A 17,306-nucleotide genomic window follows, 5' to 3' on the forward strand; every position below is an offset into this window, starting at 1 on the left:
AGCGATGCTTTCTAAGGCCCACTTGACTTCACATTCCAGGATGTCTGGTTCTAGGTGAGTGATCACACCATTGTGATTATCTGGGTCATGAAGATCTTTTTTGTACAGTTCTTCTGTGTATTCTTGCCACCTCTTCTTAATATCTTCTGCTTCTGTTAGGTCCATACCATTTCTGTCCTTTATCGAGCCCATCTTTCCATGAAATGTTCCCTTGGTGTCTCTAATTTTCTTGAAGAGATCTCTAGTCTTTCCCATTCTATTGTTTTCCTCTATTTGTTTGCTTTGGAAGGTCTTAGGTGAATAAAATTTGCAAAACTCTGTCCCAAGAGACTGTACTCATGACTTCATGCTAAAATGAGTGGTAACATTCTGGAATAGCAGTTTTGCATCAGGAGTCACCCCCAGTCATCAGAGAAAACATTTTTAGCTGCTGCTCAGCCTGCTAACTAGTTCTGATGATTGAATTATTCAGATCTTGGCAGGCCAAAGGACTTTTAGTCACCTGATGTTGAATTAGAGTGAAAATAAAAAGAAATAGAACTACTCAGCTTGTCCCACCCTATTTCACTTACAGTCCCTGAGAGCTAGAGCCAACTTTGTGTATATCCCTGGAGCCTAGCACAGGAGATGGCAGGATAAATGAAGGAATGGTAATTACTCCTACACAGGAATGTAGAGAGAGGCATTAGACCACGCTTTTCTTGACAAATATCCTCAATTCCAAGTGCCTAGAGAAAGAAATTTTAATTTCTGCAGTTTTTTTTAAAGATAAGAGGTACTAATTGAATTACTAGTATGAGCTTATCATTCTCTTGAATAATTGATGTTATCATCAATATACATAATGCCTCCTGGGTGTCAAAGAGGTTGCATGGCTTGTAAAAGATGAAGGTCCATTAATGACAAAGCCAGGATTTGATCCTGTTCTGTCAGATGACTTCAAATCAACTGGTACAAAAATTTTTTCTTATGTTCTTAAAAACTTATTGTTTTCTTTCTTTATTATTTTAGGTCCACCAGTTAGGTCCAATTTTGCCTTTAAAAATGTTATATACATACTTATAGGTAAAAAAAAACTGTACAGAACACCAACATGTAAACAAGATGAAGTTTGGGCAGTACAATGAAATGGAAGTTTACGTTTCTTCCTTATATTTCCCAAATTTTCTACAATGAAAACTATCCACAATAAGGCTTAGAAGAGTTAATAAAGTTAACTCTATTGTTGCAGGGCCAATAAGCATCTTGTAAGTGTTAATTTACATCATCAATCTTTAAAAAACAATATGGCAGACAACGCTAGGGACTTGCTTGGCTATAGAACCCTTTCCAAATACTAAAGCTGTACTCTTCCCACTGTATCATGATACATTCAAGGGATCAAAGTGACATAAGCATTGGAAAACATTGAAAACAATGGCAACATAACTTATGAAATATTAAGAAAAATATTTGGGAAAGAGACTCATGGTTTATTTAAATGAAAGTTAAATTATAATTCTCATTTATAATTATAATTTAAATGAGAGTTGAAACAGGCAATGTACAGCATGATGACTACTGAAGGTAACATGGTGACTACAGGAACAACACTGAATTGTATACTTAAAACTGGCTAAGACAGTATACATATATTATTTTTAACTGAAGTATAATTGACCTACAACACTGTGTTAATTTCAGGTGCACAACATAATGATGTGGCACTTTTGTAAATTACAATCACCATGATAAGTCTAGTTACCATCTGTTAAAATACAAATTTATTACAATATTATTGACTATATTTCCCTTGTTGTACATTTCACCCTGCCCCCCCGTGACTCATTTATTTTGTCTGAAAGCTTGCACCTCACAGTCTCTCTCACCACTCACTCTCCCTCTCCCCTCTCCCTCTTTCTCTATGGCAACCAGTGTTTGTTCTCTGCATCTAAGACTTTGTTTTGGCTTTGTTACATTGGACAATTTGTTTTGTCTTCTATATAAGTTAAATCATACCGAATTTGTCTTTTTTTAAAATGGCAACCCACTCCAGTGTTCTTGCCCGGAGAATCCCAGGGACGGGGAGTCTGGTAGGCTGCCGTCTATGGGGTCGCACAGAGTCGGATACGACTGAAGCGACTTAGCAGCAACAGCAAGTTAATAAAAATAATTAATTTTTCATTGCTTAACTAAAATAATTATTTAAATTAATAAAAATAATCTTGTCTGGAGGATGATCTGTTCTTCTATCCAATAAATCACTGTGGATTTCCTTCTTTTTGTTTCCTTTTGTTTTAAAACATTGAGCAATATATTTAAATGAGGCAAGAGCACAGCAGAAATATTTACAAATGCTACATCACCAAATAGCCATACAAATGTAATTTTAAAATGTATTGCAAATAGTAAATGTATTAAAGCAACAATGCCAAACAAGTAAAAGTATTAGAAGTAAACATAGAAAAACAAAAATTAGAAGTACATATATCTTTTTTTCTACTTTTTTAACCCTGGTACATATTTTCAACTATGGGTATGTATTATTTTAGAAAAAAGAATAATAAAGAAAATGACTTAATCTTCTATACATAAATGCAGGATATTATATTTCATAAACTTTTAGACAATAATAATACTTTTTCTATTAACCCCAAAAGATATTTTAATTAACTAAATACTCTAAGTTATATTAAAAGGTTATAGAAATCTTAGTAAAAATAACTAAAGTATTCGTTATCAGATTTAAACATTAACATAATACTGAGAACTGCCTTAAAATTATCTTTGTGTAAAAGGTTCTGTGAGTTTTAAACATTTTTCATAATCAAAGGCAGTTCATGTGCAAACCAAACAATTAAGAAAGAACTTGGAAATCCCAGTCTGGTTATCTAAGGGTAGATATAGAACTCCAAGGATATTCATAAACAGGGCATTCAGAAATGGCTTCACCTTTATTTATTCTCTTTCATAAACTTAGTCAGCAACTCTAATGTCACAGTTTGTACTAGCTCATCAGGAAGCATCTATTAATGTGCTTCTCTCTGTTGAATGGATGCCAGAGGTTACCCATTCCTTTAAATAGCATCCAATCTATTTGAGTAATAGCAGTCATTGTCATATTAACGTTGCTTTCTATGTGACCTACTAAGTTAGTCCATCTCTAAGACATAAAACTCATTCTCTAAGTTATTTGCATTTATATCAGTTTCTGTTGTTTCAGGTAGAAAAATATTTCAGCAATAATTTATCTGAGTGACTCTTATTAGCCCATATATTTGCATCAAACATGTGCTTCATTGACAAACATTTCTAACATGAAAAACATCTGTCAAGTTGTTCTTAATTTTAGAATCTTCTAATGAATGAAATCCCAATAATTCAACAATGTGAGGCCATTTACATAGCATACGTGATTATTGAGACAGTGGCAGGTTTATACATTTAACATGTGAAAATATCTTTTAAGTTATTTGCTCATTTAAGATGCACACATGCTATCTGAATATCAACATCATAAACACAACACTCCAAAATACTCTTACCTTAGAATTCCCTAGGTTCTTTCCCAATTCCATTTCATCCCCACATTTCCTTCTGTTTTCTCTGGCACATCCCATAATAAAAGTCCCACCAGAAAAGTCAGAAATAATCATAAGAGAATTTAAAAAATCAACAAATTGTCTGTGCCCTACTTAGCCTGCCAATGCCATTTCCCTATCTATAGCCCCCTCCACTTTTATTTCTATGATAAGCCTCCTTTCCTTCTGCTCATTTCAAATGTGGTCAACAGCAGAGTGAGAACTTTATTTACCCAATGGGATGAACAGAACTGAAGAAAAAAGCTAAAAAGAGTGCCATCAATCTCTGGTTGAAAGAACTCAGGAATCTCAAGAAATTGCCATTTAACAGGGATGATAATTTTTGTGCAAAAGAACTTACTTCTCTTCCAGTGTTGTGATAACAAAGCATACCATGGTTAAAAACATTTATGAGACAATGGCTTCAAGGAAATTGAACAGACATTGTTAGTTGCAGAATTTCTCAGGCTATTTTAATGACCTAATATATATATATATATATATATATATATATCATATATCATATATATATTATATATATCATATCTCATATATATATATTATATATAAAACTTATTTCACCACAGAACACCTTTTTTTCCCAAGGAATATATATGGTACAGAATAACAGGGGCAACACAATATTAAAGGAACGAAGCTCGAAAGTATGAACCCTTTAGATTTCTGAGGCATTGACCATCAGGTAAGAGAAGTATGGGTCACCCTTCATAACGTCTCACATGGCTGCTGGCCTACCTGCCTTGCAGCAACCATGACAGTCATCAATTACAGAGTACCCACCCGCTTCAAGTACTACTACTTGCTCTTTCCTCATTTCATTGTGAGGAATAGAGAGCTCTTGTCACAAGTAACTTAAGGTCCTATGACTAACTACTAGGTGATTCTGCTAAGCTTTGAATTCAGAATGAGGAGTTCAGAGTCTAGATTTTTATATGCACCAGATCAGAGAATTATTCTAAGAGGTCATACAATAAAATACTACATGTGAACATACTTTCTAATGATTCTTCTATGTTTTCATAAGGAGAGCAGAAATGAAATGGGTGTTAATTGCTGGATGCTCAGAAGGCTGGCCCTCATAAAAGTAATAGAAAAGCTGTCCCTTTCTTCCCATAATTACAGGAACTGTGGGTTACTCAGAACTAGAAATTTGCTTTGGGGATCCTTTCTATTATTCTGCTCACCCTTAGATGTCTAGGTGAAACACTGTATAGATTTATACCCTATAAGGAATACACTGCTCAGACATAATTTAAACAATTTCAAATATATCACTAAAGCACTACCTGCACAACTATATCAACTATTATTTAATTACATGATGATATAAGAAATGCCTTCATTGCAAAAGTTCAGAGACTGAGTCAACTACACTATGGTCCAGCTTTTCTGTATGTTCTTCTGTCTTCATAGGGCTGAGAGGGCAGGAAGTATACTATATGGTATAGCTATGAACAAACTCTCCTTCAAGAATAAAGAAATGAAAGTTTACTACATTTTTATTTTTAAAAATATGATGCTTAAACAGAATTAAATTCTCAAAATGAGAAAAATGTTCTTTACCCATTAACTATTTTCCCTGAAGACTACATAGTATTCATATATAGAACCATAGCATTTATTTTCATAACAGATCACAGGTTTCTTCACGTTCAGTTTTGAGTGAAAACCCAGAGAAACATGTGTTTGAGATATTATACTGTTTAATGTAGTGTTGAGAAAAATTAAACAGGAGAACTGAAAGAACATTTATATGAGGCTCTCAATCCTGAGATTCATATGTATGTGACACCCGAAGTGCGAGAATGAGCCATGTAAACACATTCCTTCTAATAAAAGTGCAAGTTGAATGCAGCTTATGCTGAATGTAATATTGGCCATTTGCTAAGCACCTGTTATGAATGCTCTAGGTACTCTACACACAGAATTATATTTAATCATCACGAGGCTATAAAATAGGTGTGTTACCCACTCCAGATATAAAAGAATTGGATCCTACATAAGTAATCAGCTCAGTCATACAAGTGATAGACCCTATATCTGAGTTGACACAGATAAGCTATAGATATCAGTACAGATAATGAACCCACAAAGGTGAACACAACTTGCAGCCTAAGTTATCTTGTCAAATAACATGATAAATTTTAACAATGTAAAACTGGAAAAATGTATAGGAAACATGTAAGAGATTAGGAGATTAGTTTGGTCTATAATACAAACAAAATTTTTGATAAATTTTAAACTGAAACTCTATATATGTATCCAAAGATCTATCAAGTTCTTTTTAAAAAGGAACTATGTCTTTTTTTTCATTTTAACATCTTATTCAGTTTAATACTGATAAAATATTAGATATTTTCTATCTCATAATTTCAGTGCAAAGGTCACATTTTTCCAATTAATGAACAAATTTTGTGATAAAATATTATCTGGAAAGACATCTCAAATATCTTGTAACATTTTTTCACAGAAGCATATCAAGAAAGTTCAATCTTCATGTAACTGCAATATGAGTGAGTTAAAAGTTTCCAACTTTGTCAACTGAATTAAATAACCCAAGTTACTATGTACTTATTCTGAAACCTTGGACCTTTTGGACACAGAATTTTATATCCATATTAATCCAACAGAATAGTTAATAGCATTTAATGTTGATTGGTGCTAATGGTAAAAAATCTGCCTGCAATGCAGGAGACACAAGAGACTCGAGTTCAATCCCTGAGTCAGGAAGATCCCCTGGAGGAGGGCATGGCAATTCACTCCAATATTCTTGCCTGGAGAATCCCATGTACAGAGAAGCCTGGCAGGTTACAGTCCATAGGGTCACCAAGAGTCTGACACGACTGAGCAACTATAATTACACTTAATTCCCTAACTTAAAGTTCTTTCTGATTAAAACTGGTAGATGGCTTTCTATTAAATGCTTCTAAACTATGTGTTACACAGCATCCCAATTATTTCATGGAAAGGAGAAGTGGACAAAATCATCTTTAAATGGAAGTGGAAAAAGAGAATAATAAATATCTATTAATAGCCAAAAAAATATTATGGAAAAGGCGATTTCTTGGGAGAACTTTCCTTAGCAGAAATTGGCTTGGGAATAAACAAAAACATTAGTGGAACAGAGAATTCAGAATGCAAATTCCCAGATACATGAAACTTTGCTGTGTGGCAATGGTGGTATTTTGATTCACTTACAAGAGTAGGATTCATTTAATAAATGTTTTTCTCAATTAGCTGCCCATATTAAAAAAGAAAAACTTAAGTTGGATTTTAGCCTCATGCTATACACAAAAATAAATTTGAAGCATACTACATGCAACTATAAACATTAAAATCTTAGAAAAAAATACAGAAAATTACAATGGTCACTCAGGGATTTTTAAGACTCCCCTAGCCAAGACAGGGAACAGAATTGTGAAAGAAAATATAAGTGTATTTGAAAAAATGAGCATTAAAATGTATTCAGTGGCAACAAACACCATAATCAAAATCATTTAGAAAGATTACATAGACTAAGAAAAATACCTGTGATGATAAGATAAAGTTTAAATCTTCAATATATAATGTGACCTCACAAATTATTAAGGTAAAAGATATAATAGAAATATGAGTAAATGATATGAAAAATGGTAGGTAAATTTTAGCATTTACATATCTTAGTATTACACTGTGATTTAAACATTCAAGTAATACTATAATGTCATTATTAAAATACCTCTGTGGGTAAGCATGAATGGGGAGAGGGTCTCTTTAAACTATTGGAGGAATTGTGAATTATGTTAGCATTGTTCGTGTCAGATATTGGTAATATTTATATAACAATATTTCATAAGAAAGAAATCAAACCTTCAACAGATTTCATTGGGATTTTTTGAAAACTTAGAGCAGTGCTATCCAACAGAAAATACAATATAAATCACAAGTGCAAATCCCATATGTAATTTTAATTTTTTAACAGCTCTGTAACAACAAATAAAAAGAAATAGGTGAAATTATAGCAATATATTTTATTCAATCCAGTAAAATGTGTAAATCAATATTAAAGTTACTGAAAGATTTTACATTCTATTTTAAATCCTTGAAAACTAGTGAGTGTTTTTACATTTACAGCACATCTCAATTTGAACCAGCTGTATTTCAAGTGCCCAAGAGCCACATGTCTAGTTGATACAGTGTCAGGCAGAACAGTATAGTGGTTTTTGCCCATCAACAGACAGAAGGTATAGAAGAGTTCACTGATCTGACATCACAGAACAAATCTGCTTTCAGAGAATACAATTTTCAACTCACTGTTATTTATTATCAAAATCTTCTATGACACAAGTAGTATGTAACAGGAACGGCCCAAATTTATAACTATTCCAACTTGCTCAAATGTGTTTTCACTTAGCAACATTCAGTTACTTGGATTCAAACAGGAAGAATACAGTTGGATAGACTTATTCAGGCAGCTCTGTTGGAAAAAGAAGGGCTACAAGTTGGAGCATATGCAAAGACATGACTGTAATAGCGATGCACTGATTCCGATTTGGATAAAAAAGAAGGGATGATCAATAAAAGCAAAACTACGGAATAATCCAGCATGGAAATAAAGGTTCGATGCAAGTAAATATTCATTATTTTCCATTAACATTCATGCCTATAGAGAGAAGGAGATGCGGAGGGGGAAAGGGACTGAAGGAGAAGGAGAGGAGGAGAGGAGAGGAAGAAGAGAGGCACTCCAAGAATCATGGAAGAAGAGAAGGAAAGAAGGAAGGGAAAGGATGAGACAGAATATTTAAACACATAAGAAAATATCTACGTTAAAATGTGTTCATAATGAAATTTATGGAGCTTATCTCTGAACCTTTTCACAGGAAAAGAATCTCCTTTGGTGTAGTGCTATCAGCTTTTGAGTACAAATAAACCATTGCACTAGCACAGATCTTAAAACAAAAAACAAACACACAAAACCCTTTCTTTAACCCACATCTCGTGCAATGGCTACCTTCTACATTCTGGAGCCAAGCTTTCAAAAGATGTCTACATGGTATCCACGTCCTCATCTACCCTCACCCTTCAACTCTCATCCCCTCTCCTAAAGCTACTTAACCTCTCTCCCTACTAGTCATCAGTAAGTTTCATGTCAAATTCATCAGCTAAATTTCAGTCTTCAATTTACCTGAACTATTCAAAGAATTTCAGTCAGTTCACCACTCCTGCCTCCCCAAAACACCTCATTCTTGAATTCTTGCCATTATACTATTTTCCTCCTTTTCTTTTTAGCCTCTCCTCAATCATATCAGGTTAACTCCTCTGTCTCTATCAATATGTAATTTTTACTTTATGTGGTTCTTTATCCTGGGTCAGCTTTTCTTTCCACTCTAAACACTTCTTTTCTGCTATCTTATTTACTGATACAATTTTAAAGACTGTGCATACCTGTGTACTCAGTCGTGTCCAACTGTTTGTAACTCCATGGACTGTAGCCCGCTAGGCCCCTCTGTCCATGGGATTTCCCAGGCAAGAATACTGGAGCAGGTTGCCATTTCCTTCTCCAGGGGATCTTCCCAACCAAGGGATCAAATACACATCTCCTGCATTGGCAGGGAGACTCTTTACTAGCTGAGCCAAGGTATTTTTCCCAATTTTATACCTCTAGCCTGAACTCCCTTTCTGAGCTCTGTATCATAACATCAAATGCTTATCTGACATCGCTACCTGAGTATTTCTCATCTAGCCCAAATCTAACACATGCAAAATTGAAATTGAATGTTCTCATGCCCTTGCCATTTCTTCCTGATCCTTCAATCTTTTCCATTGGAGTAAATGATAACTTTATGACCTTCCCAGTTTTCCATGCCACAAACCTACCATTGACTCTTCACATCTCTTTCCCCCTCAGACTCTGTATCTACTACTATAGCACAAAAAGTATATAGTTCTCAATAAACACGTCCATTTCTCCCTTTATTTTACTTTTGGATAAATTCCTAATTGTTCAAAAACACCCATTGTTGACCTCTTCTAATTAACTGTACCAAAAGCACCTCACAAGATCTTTTATTTTTTTCAGATCATAAACTCTTTTTATTTTCACCTTCATTGATTCAGAAGGTGATTTAGAAGAAGAATAACCTTTCACGCGATCTTCTAAAAACAAAAGTCTAGTCATGTTATGCTTCTGTTTTAAAATTCTTCAGTATCTACTCATACTTAGGGGACTTTTCATTCAGGTTTATGTAATTTAGTTTCAGTTTACTTTTCCAGCTGCTTCTTCTGCAACTCTCCCCTTGCTCATTATAAGACTGACTGTAACCTTGTTAAAATCTGAAAAATTTTCTGTCACTGAGTCTCCTTCCTTCACCTACATCATTGCACTTAATTGATCACACCTGAACTTCATTAATTTGTGTATCTCTCCAATTTGGTAGGAGCACACTGAATTCTAACCCTGTTTCCAAGGTGATCATTAACACTATTAATAACATACCATCTGTAACCTAATGAGGATACTAAACTTTCTACTCGATTACTACAAAAGATCGTAATCAAGGACCAATCTCTGAAGTAAAATGCTGATTACACTGCTTCAGATTGATATTAATCCACTGATAGTGTGGATAAAGTGTTCACAATGGCCTGTCAGTGATGCTGTTTTTTTATCATCTGCTAGGAGGATTGAGATAATAGCTTGTAAATTATGCTGGAGGAAGTTTATAATTCCTCTTTCTTTTTTAATAAGATAAATGTCATAAGCATCCTATTTGTGTGCTTCAATTTAAACACATTTTAAAAGTTTTTCAGAAACAGCATGCTATAAACTTTTCATATAAGTAAAATCACTGTATTAACAAAGCATAAAAATTCTATTGCAAATTTTATAATTATTATAATTTTATAACTACATAATTCAAAACTCTAGACTTCTTAATAGAGCTTAACTCATAGTATTAACCTTTGAATGAATTATTTCCTCACCAACTATAGAGACTTCAAGTTCTTCAAATATGCACCATAAAGCTAGAAAACTCCAAATATTTTTATCTAAAGGACCACCAGACTTCCTCACAAGGCACTCTTTTTTTTTTTTTATCACATAAAAGGAATAGCTCTAATTCTGATGATTTTGAACTTTCAATGGAAGATTCTTAGAAGACACCACTTTAACAATAACAGTAATTTTCTAAAAGAGGAGAAGCTTGCAGGAACAGGAAAGGCAGTGTTTGAGAAATAAAAGTATTCTAACCCAAACTCCTTTTTTTCCCTCCAAAAAAAAAAAAAGAAAAAAAACTCATTCAAACTAGTTCTTATAAAGAAAAAGTCATTGCAGGATGTCCCAGGCATTTCACGAACAGACAATATCAGAACAACAAGTGCAGCGGGATCTTACATGACTTGGAAATGGAAAGTGAGAAACCAAGACTCTTCCCTCTGTCTTTCAGTCCTCCTTAATTCTCTCTTCTAGTCTTTTTTCTAATTATCCATCTTCCACATGAGTCAACTAGTTGTCATTCTCTATTGTATGTCACCGAACATTGACCTTCCACTGCTAACAGTCTCATTATCTATTGTTTGGAAGGAAAGAAGGGCTTTGTTGAATCCAACAAATCTTTAAATGCCAGACAACACACATCATTGGCCATTAAGCAGTCAACGGACTGGCTCCAATAGGGACCCAATAGTTCATGAATTACATTAAAGCTGTAGTTGTCGCCTGAGATTTCTTAATTACACTGGTCTTCTAAATCTAAATAAAATGTGATTGGCCAATGCAGAAAATGTGTACATTTTAAGCATTCTTCATACAGTCACAAGAAGTACTCTAAAATTTGTCATTCCAGTGCCATGATTTTATAGAATCCTACCACGTTGATGTGATATGTTTCTGCATGTTGATGTTTCTCTACCCTGCACCCCATCCCTTAAAAAAAGACTTTAACAGTTTAGAAAACTGTTAGGAAATGAAAGGCCATAATGAATTATTAAATGTTTTCATATAATTATATGAAACAACATAACTTCTTGTCCAAATTAGGTGCTAATCTTCTGACATGCTCACCTATCAAAGTAATGTGATATCCCAATCACATAACTTCAAAGTAGAAACATAATAAATGGCAGCTACTAAAAGGCCAAAATTTCGTAGTCTGAAAATATATTGTTCTTCTGAAAGTCAGATATGATCCTACAGATAAATATGAACAAAAAGGGAATGAGACTATTGATCCTGACTGAAGGATGAGGTTGACACCTCAACCTAGATCATGACCAAACAAAATTAGGCCAATGAAATTCCATGTTAAGAATGTCTTGTGCTTTTCAGTATGTCTTTTTTATTAAATGGAACACATGAAAATGAAGCAATGAGAATTACTAATATGAAGCTTAAAAGAAAAGGAAATATGACACATAGTTCATATGATAAAGCAAAACTTGAACTGGATACAAAGAGAATCTTATAAAAGACCAAAAGGCAATAATGAATTACTTCTCATGATTACAAAAAGAAGTAATCTTTCTAGATTATCTCAATCAGGAGCATTTGGAAGCAGCAAAGAAATTTATACCTAATGGTAAAGGTCTAAAAGGCTCATTATATTTCTGAGTGAAAAATAAATACAGGAGGGTATAATTCCATACAATATCTGTTATCTTCACCACCTGAACTATTTTAGTATCTGCAGTAAAACATAGATACCATCTTTACATTTAAAATAGGAAAGAATTATAAGACTATATAACAACTCATTTTTAAATAATAACTTCTAGAATATTTGTCCTTCCTATTCTTATTTTATAGATGTCTCCAAAATTATTCTAAGATATTCTATAATATATATATACAGAAAGTAATAAAATAGCAACTGTACCTTAGATGATCAGGTAGTGAGTGAAAGTTGCTTGGTGACCCCATGGACTGTAGCCCACCAGTCTCCTCTGTCCATGGGATTCTCCAGGCAAGAATACTGGAGTGGATTGCCATTCCCTTCTCCAGGGGATCTTCCCAATCCAGGGATCACAGCCAGGCCTCTTGTATTGGCAGGCAGCTTCTCTACCATCTGCGCCACCAAAAGAGCACTGATAGCCAGGTAGCAGCCATTTAATTTCTTAAAGCATGTGATTTACATTTGACAGGAATGATATTCTTTACATTAGATTTTCTTTTCAGCCCAGCAGTAAATATTTTGGTAAAACAGATCTTCTATCTTCTTATAATTTGATGAAATCTTCCACAATTTTACATTTGATGCTTATTTTTTTCATATACTTTTTTTTGCCTTAATTGGGTCATAATTGATTCTCTGTGATATGGGGAAATAATTCTGAAATAATATAGCTCTCATTTTGTCCCATTAAATTCCCATTTTATTCTTTCTTGTAACTGCTCTAATTTAACCCCTTTTAATCAATCTTTTTTTTTTTTTCTCATTGCAGATTCCTTTTTTTTTCCTCCTCCCGGAACTGTTAACCACACTATTTCCCCAAGATTATGACAATATCTTTCTATAGGAAGCCACATTCCCCAGTCTTTTTTGATGTGGGAGTTTGATGGTTTCATCCTTTTAAGTTTTTCCCCAAGTCAACATGAGGTAGTTTCTCAACAAGAATTTTACTTTTTACATGTAAATATGACACTATCAATCAATGACCAAAGGAGTAAAACAATAGCCAACATGTATTAAGCAATTACTATTGGCTATGGCACCTTGAAAAGCACTTCACATGCATTTTCTCCTTTAATCCTCAAAAACATTCTTTCAAATAAATGCTATTGTTCCATCCACATTTACTTTGTAACTGGACAAATTGATATAATGATAGATTTATTTATTTATCCAAGATCACAAAGCAGATAAGCAATGAAGCTGGACTGGATGTGAAGCAGTCTGAGCTACTGCTGCTGCTAAGTCGCTTCAGTCGTGTCCAACTCTGTGCGACCCCATAGACGGCAGCCCACCAGGCACCGCCGTCCCTGGGATTCTCCAGGCAAGAACACTGGAGTGAGTTGCCATTTCCTTCTCCAGTGCATGAAAGTGAGAACGGAAAGTGAAGTCGCTTAGTTGTGCCAACTCTTTGCGTCCCCATGGACTCAGCCTACCAGGCCCCTCCATCCATGGGATTTTCCAGGCAAGAGTTCTGGAGTAGGGTGCCATTGCCTTCTCCAGTCTGAGCTGAGCCCATCATAAGTAGGGCATGATCGTGATCGCCTATAGCACGTGTTCAGAAAGACACGGCAAGAAAAGGTTCCTATGCCCAATATGCTGCTGTATGCCTGAAATCCTAAGCAATTAAAGATTATACAATTATTCCATATTAAGAAGGCCCTAAGAGATCACCTCACTTTAAAATCTCAACATAAATAAGCCTATCAGAACCTTTCCAGCTTGTCTGAAGAAAGTTTTATCAGTCAGCAGAGTTAAATAAAGGAATCTCCATGGTAGGAGAAATCTAGATCACTGACTATGCTGGAAGATTGTAGTTGGAGGGAAAAGCTTCAAAACCTCAAAAGCTTTAGACACAATGCTTAGACAAACTATTCCTCACAAACTATGTACAAGCATCTAGCATATGGTGAGACAGGACAGATGCTCTCTGCTTTTAACCTAACAATTCATCTTTGTCATCAGAGGCCTCAAATAATATTAATAAGAAATACAGAAACTATGGAGTAGAGAATATTCTATGCTTTAGTAAATAGTCTTTATTGAAGGTAGCAGTCAAAATTAGATTTAAACAATCATTAGTTTTGGAATAAAACAAAGAATGAACTTCTCTTTTGGACATTAGTAGACAGTATCTAGTTACTCATAAACCAGAAAAGAGAGTCTAAATGGAATTTTCATCCACTGTGCATCATTTTCACACTGTCTTAGTTCTGGGTATCATATTTTTCCTTCTTCCACTAAAGGACAAGTTGAACACTCTGATGGAAGTTTATACAATGTTGTCATTACAAATACAACATACACCAACTGCTGGAAATATATCTTCATAGGCACAAAACTGTTATTTACCACCTTAGATTGTGTTTGCCCATTTTACAGTCATTTTACTACACAACTCTTGGGGATGGATAGGTAAAAAAAAGACTATTGGTGAAATGATGAATGAGATCTTCAGATATTTATTGGTTATGGAACTGCAGGCAACTCACTCGTTGAGTCTCAGTTTTCTCATATCTAAAATGAGGCAGTTGGAGTAACTAACCCCTAATGTGTCACATTAAGCCAAAGTCTATGACGCTACAGAGACACCTGCCCAAAGCAGAGAGAGAGGTCACACAAAAAGGTTTTTATTAAAAAAAAAAAAAAAAAAAAGATAGAGAGAGATTAATCAGAACTAGTTCTTTTAGAAGACTATTCACATCTAGGAATGGCATGGGTTAATAACAAAAGAGAGCTCGTTAGAAGTGTCATTAGCTGAGCCAAATAAGGAGGTAAATGAATCAAGTAAAATAATATTGTACTGGAAGGACCAAAAGAGATGAGGGGAAATGCACAGGAGGAACAGGAAGACTCAGAATGAGACAAAAGGTAATTTACATCACTCCAGCATTATTCATACTACCAAACACCTCAAAGCATTACTTGAGCATTAAGTGAAATAATAGTCATGTTTTGTCTAAACTGCTCAATTTAGAAGTTTGAAACAAATTGTAGCTGATTCTATTTAACAAAATTGTTCAACCAAAATTACAAAAGAGCTAACCTGCTCAAGGGTCAAACGTTTATTTACTGAAGCAAGCCAAGATGCAGTCCATCAGACCATAGCTTTCAGAATGTCAGTGTTCACTACACAGAAAGTTAACATATTAAGATATCAGTTCTTTTCTTGTCATTTCCACTGCCACAAGTACACTTCCTATTTTAACTAAAAAGCAGCATTTTGAAACTCATATATGAAAAAACACACTTGCCATAGCTAAAACCATAATTTAATTTTTTTAAATGCTAGTAAGCTATGAGAAACTCCATTCAGCAAATCAATAGAATTTCACTCAGATTTTTTTATCGCTTATGTCAGTGGATACATCTCCAGTACTCTTAATATGCAAGTGAAGCCTTTTTCTTTTTAATTTTCAAAACTGAACACTTTATAATCGTTATACAATTCACAAATGCATTTGACGTATTTCAAAAAGTGAAAACAAATGCCTTCACTTTCATTTGACCGGTAAATGCATTTATGTATTGAGCCGAATTGACTGCTCTTCCTTTTGCGTTAGGAAAAGCTGTTTCCAGGACTTTGTACAGAAAGTAATCTGTCTGACTAGCAGGTCACAGGCCATTTACCGGTGTGGATTTGGGAAGCCCCGGCAGGTAAACGGGCAGTTTTGCTGTAACATGTTGACAGAATTTTTAAGCTGATGTGTAACTGTAAAACACATTCCAAGGTGATTTTGGATACTAGAGGAAGCTGTTTCAGGTGCTCTGGAAAGTGCCAGCTACTTAGAAGCTGCAGCACTGGCGGTGGCACGCTGCCCAGACCCCAAGAGCGCTTCCACCTCCTCGCGTCCGGGTTCCCCCGGCCAAGAAGCCCGCGGCAGAAGCGGGCAGAGCGGCAGCCTGGTCCCGCACCGCGAGGAGCACGGTCTCCGCGGGACCCCGGGCCGGCCGGTCTCCCTCCCGCCTCCCGACCGCGCGCGCACCCACCTGGGGGCGCTGGGCCGCCTGCAGGCTGCTCGCAGCTCCCGCGCGCCCAGCCTGGCGCTGCTGGCAGCATCGCGGCCACTGAAGCCCAGGCGCCTGGACGCGTGCCCGCCGAGCCGGGACTCTGCCGATCTGAGGTTCTCCTCGACCTTGTCTCCAAGCCTCGCTGTCCTCAGCCCGCTTCCCACCGCGGCGGCTGCGGCCGAGGTCCCGGAAACGCAGCCCCTGGGCGCGGGCCACAGGGTGAGGGCTCGCCGAGCCGGGCTCCCTGCGGAAGTGAAACTGCTCATGGGCTCGCGCTGGTCTCCTTTTTAGGCCACTTTGGTTTCTCCTAACACTCTTCGGCGGAGAAGGCAATGGCACCCCACTCCAGTACTCGTGCCTGGCAAATCCCATGGACAGAGGAGCCTGGTAGGCTGCAGTCCATGGGGTCACTAGGAGTCGGACACGACTGAGTGACTTCCCTTTCACTTTTCACTTTCATGCATTAGAGAAGGAAATGGCAACCCACTCCAGTGTTCTTGCCTGGAGAATCCCAGGGACGGGGGAGCCTGGTGGGCTGCCGTCTCTGGGGTCGCACAGAGTGGGACACGACTGAAGCGACTTAGCAGCAGCAGCAGCAACACTCTTCGGGCCTGTTCCCTCCTAACCTTTTCACTCAGGACATTTTTAGAGCGAGGTTACCTGTTCCTGTCGACTTTCTTGTCCCATTCAAGGGCTTCTGCGATGCCCCTTCTTCCTGGAAGAAATAGGGTTACCAGAACTAGACACATACTGGAAAAGAGAGATAGTTGTTCAGTAGCTCAGTCGTGTCTGACTCTTTGCCACCCCATGGACAGCATGCAGCAAGCCAGGACTCCCTATCTCTCTTTATCTCCCAGAGTCTACCTAAGTTCATCTCCTTTGAATCGGTGATGCCATCCCCCAGACCTACAGAGATGGATGAGTCAGTAAAGGTATAGGTAATAATGTAGATAGAGATATATAGTTGGAATTTTTTGGTTTGTTTTGGGTTGGGGGGGCTTGTTTGTTTGCTTTGATATTGCATTTTGCCCAAACATTTTAGGTTAGATCCATAAATTATATATTA

General features: G+C 36.2%; 1 protein-coding gene across 1 annotated transcript in view; it reads right to left on the reverse strand.

Annotated features, from left to right (window-relative positions):
* LOC120862282 (B-cell scaffold protein with ankyrin repeats-like) overlaps positions 1–16,464 on the reverse strand; it is a 156,866-nt gene extending 140,402 nt beyond the window's left edge. Inside the window, exon 1 of the mRNA XM_040238380.1 lies at positions 16,220–16,464. Coding sequence (XP_040094314.1) covers positions 16,220–16,289 — 70 coding nt within the window. The 5' untranslated portion in view covers positions 16,290–16,464. The remainder of the gene's footprint in view (positions 1–16,219) is intronic.
* Positions 16,465–17,306: the final 842 nt, after the last annotated feature.

The sequence above is a fragment of the Oryx dammah genome, unplaced genomic scaffold (assembly GCF_014754425.2).
Source record: "Oryx dammah isolate SB20612 unplaced genomic scaffold, SCBI_Odam_1.1 HiC_scaffold_3, whole genome shotgun sequence".
Taxonomy (NCBI): Eukaryota; Metazoa; Chordata; class Mammalia; order Artiodactyla; family Bovidae; genus Oryx; species Oryx dammah.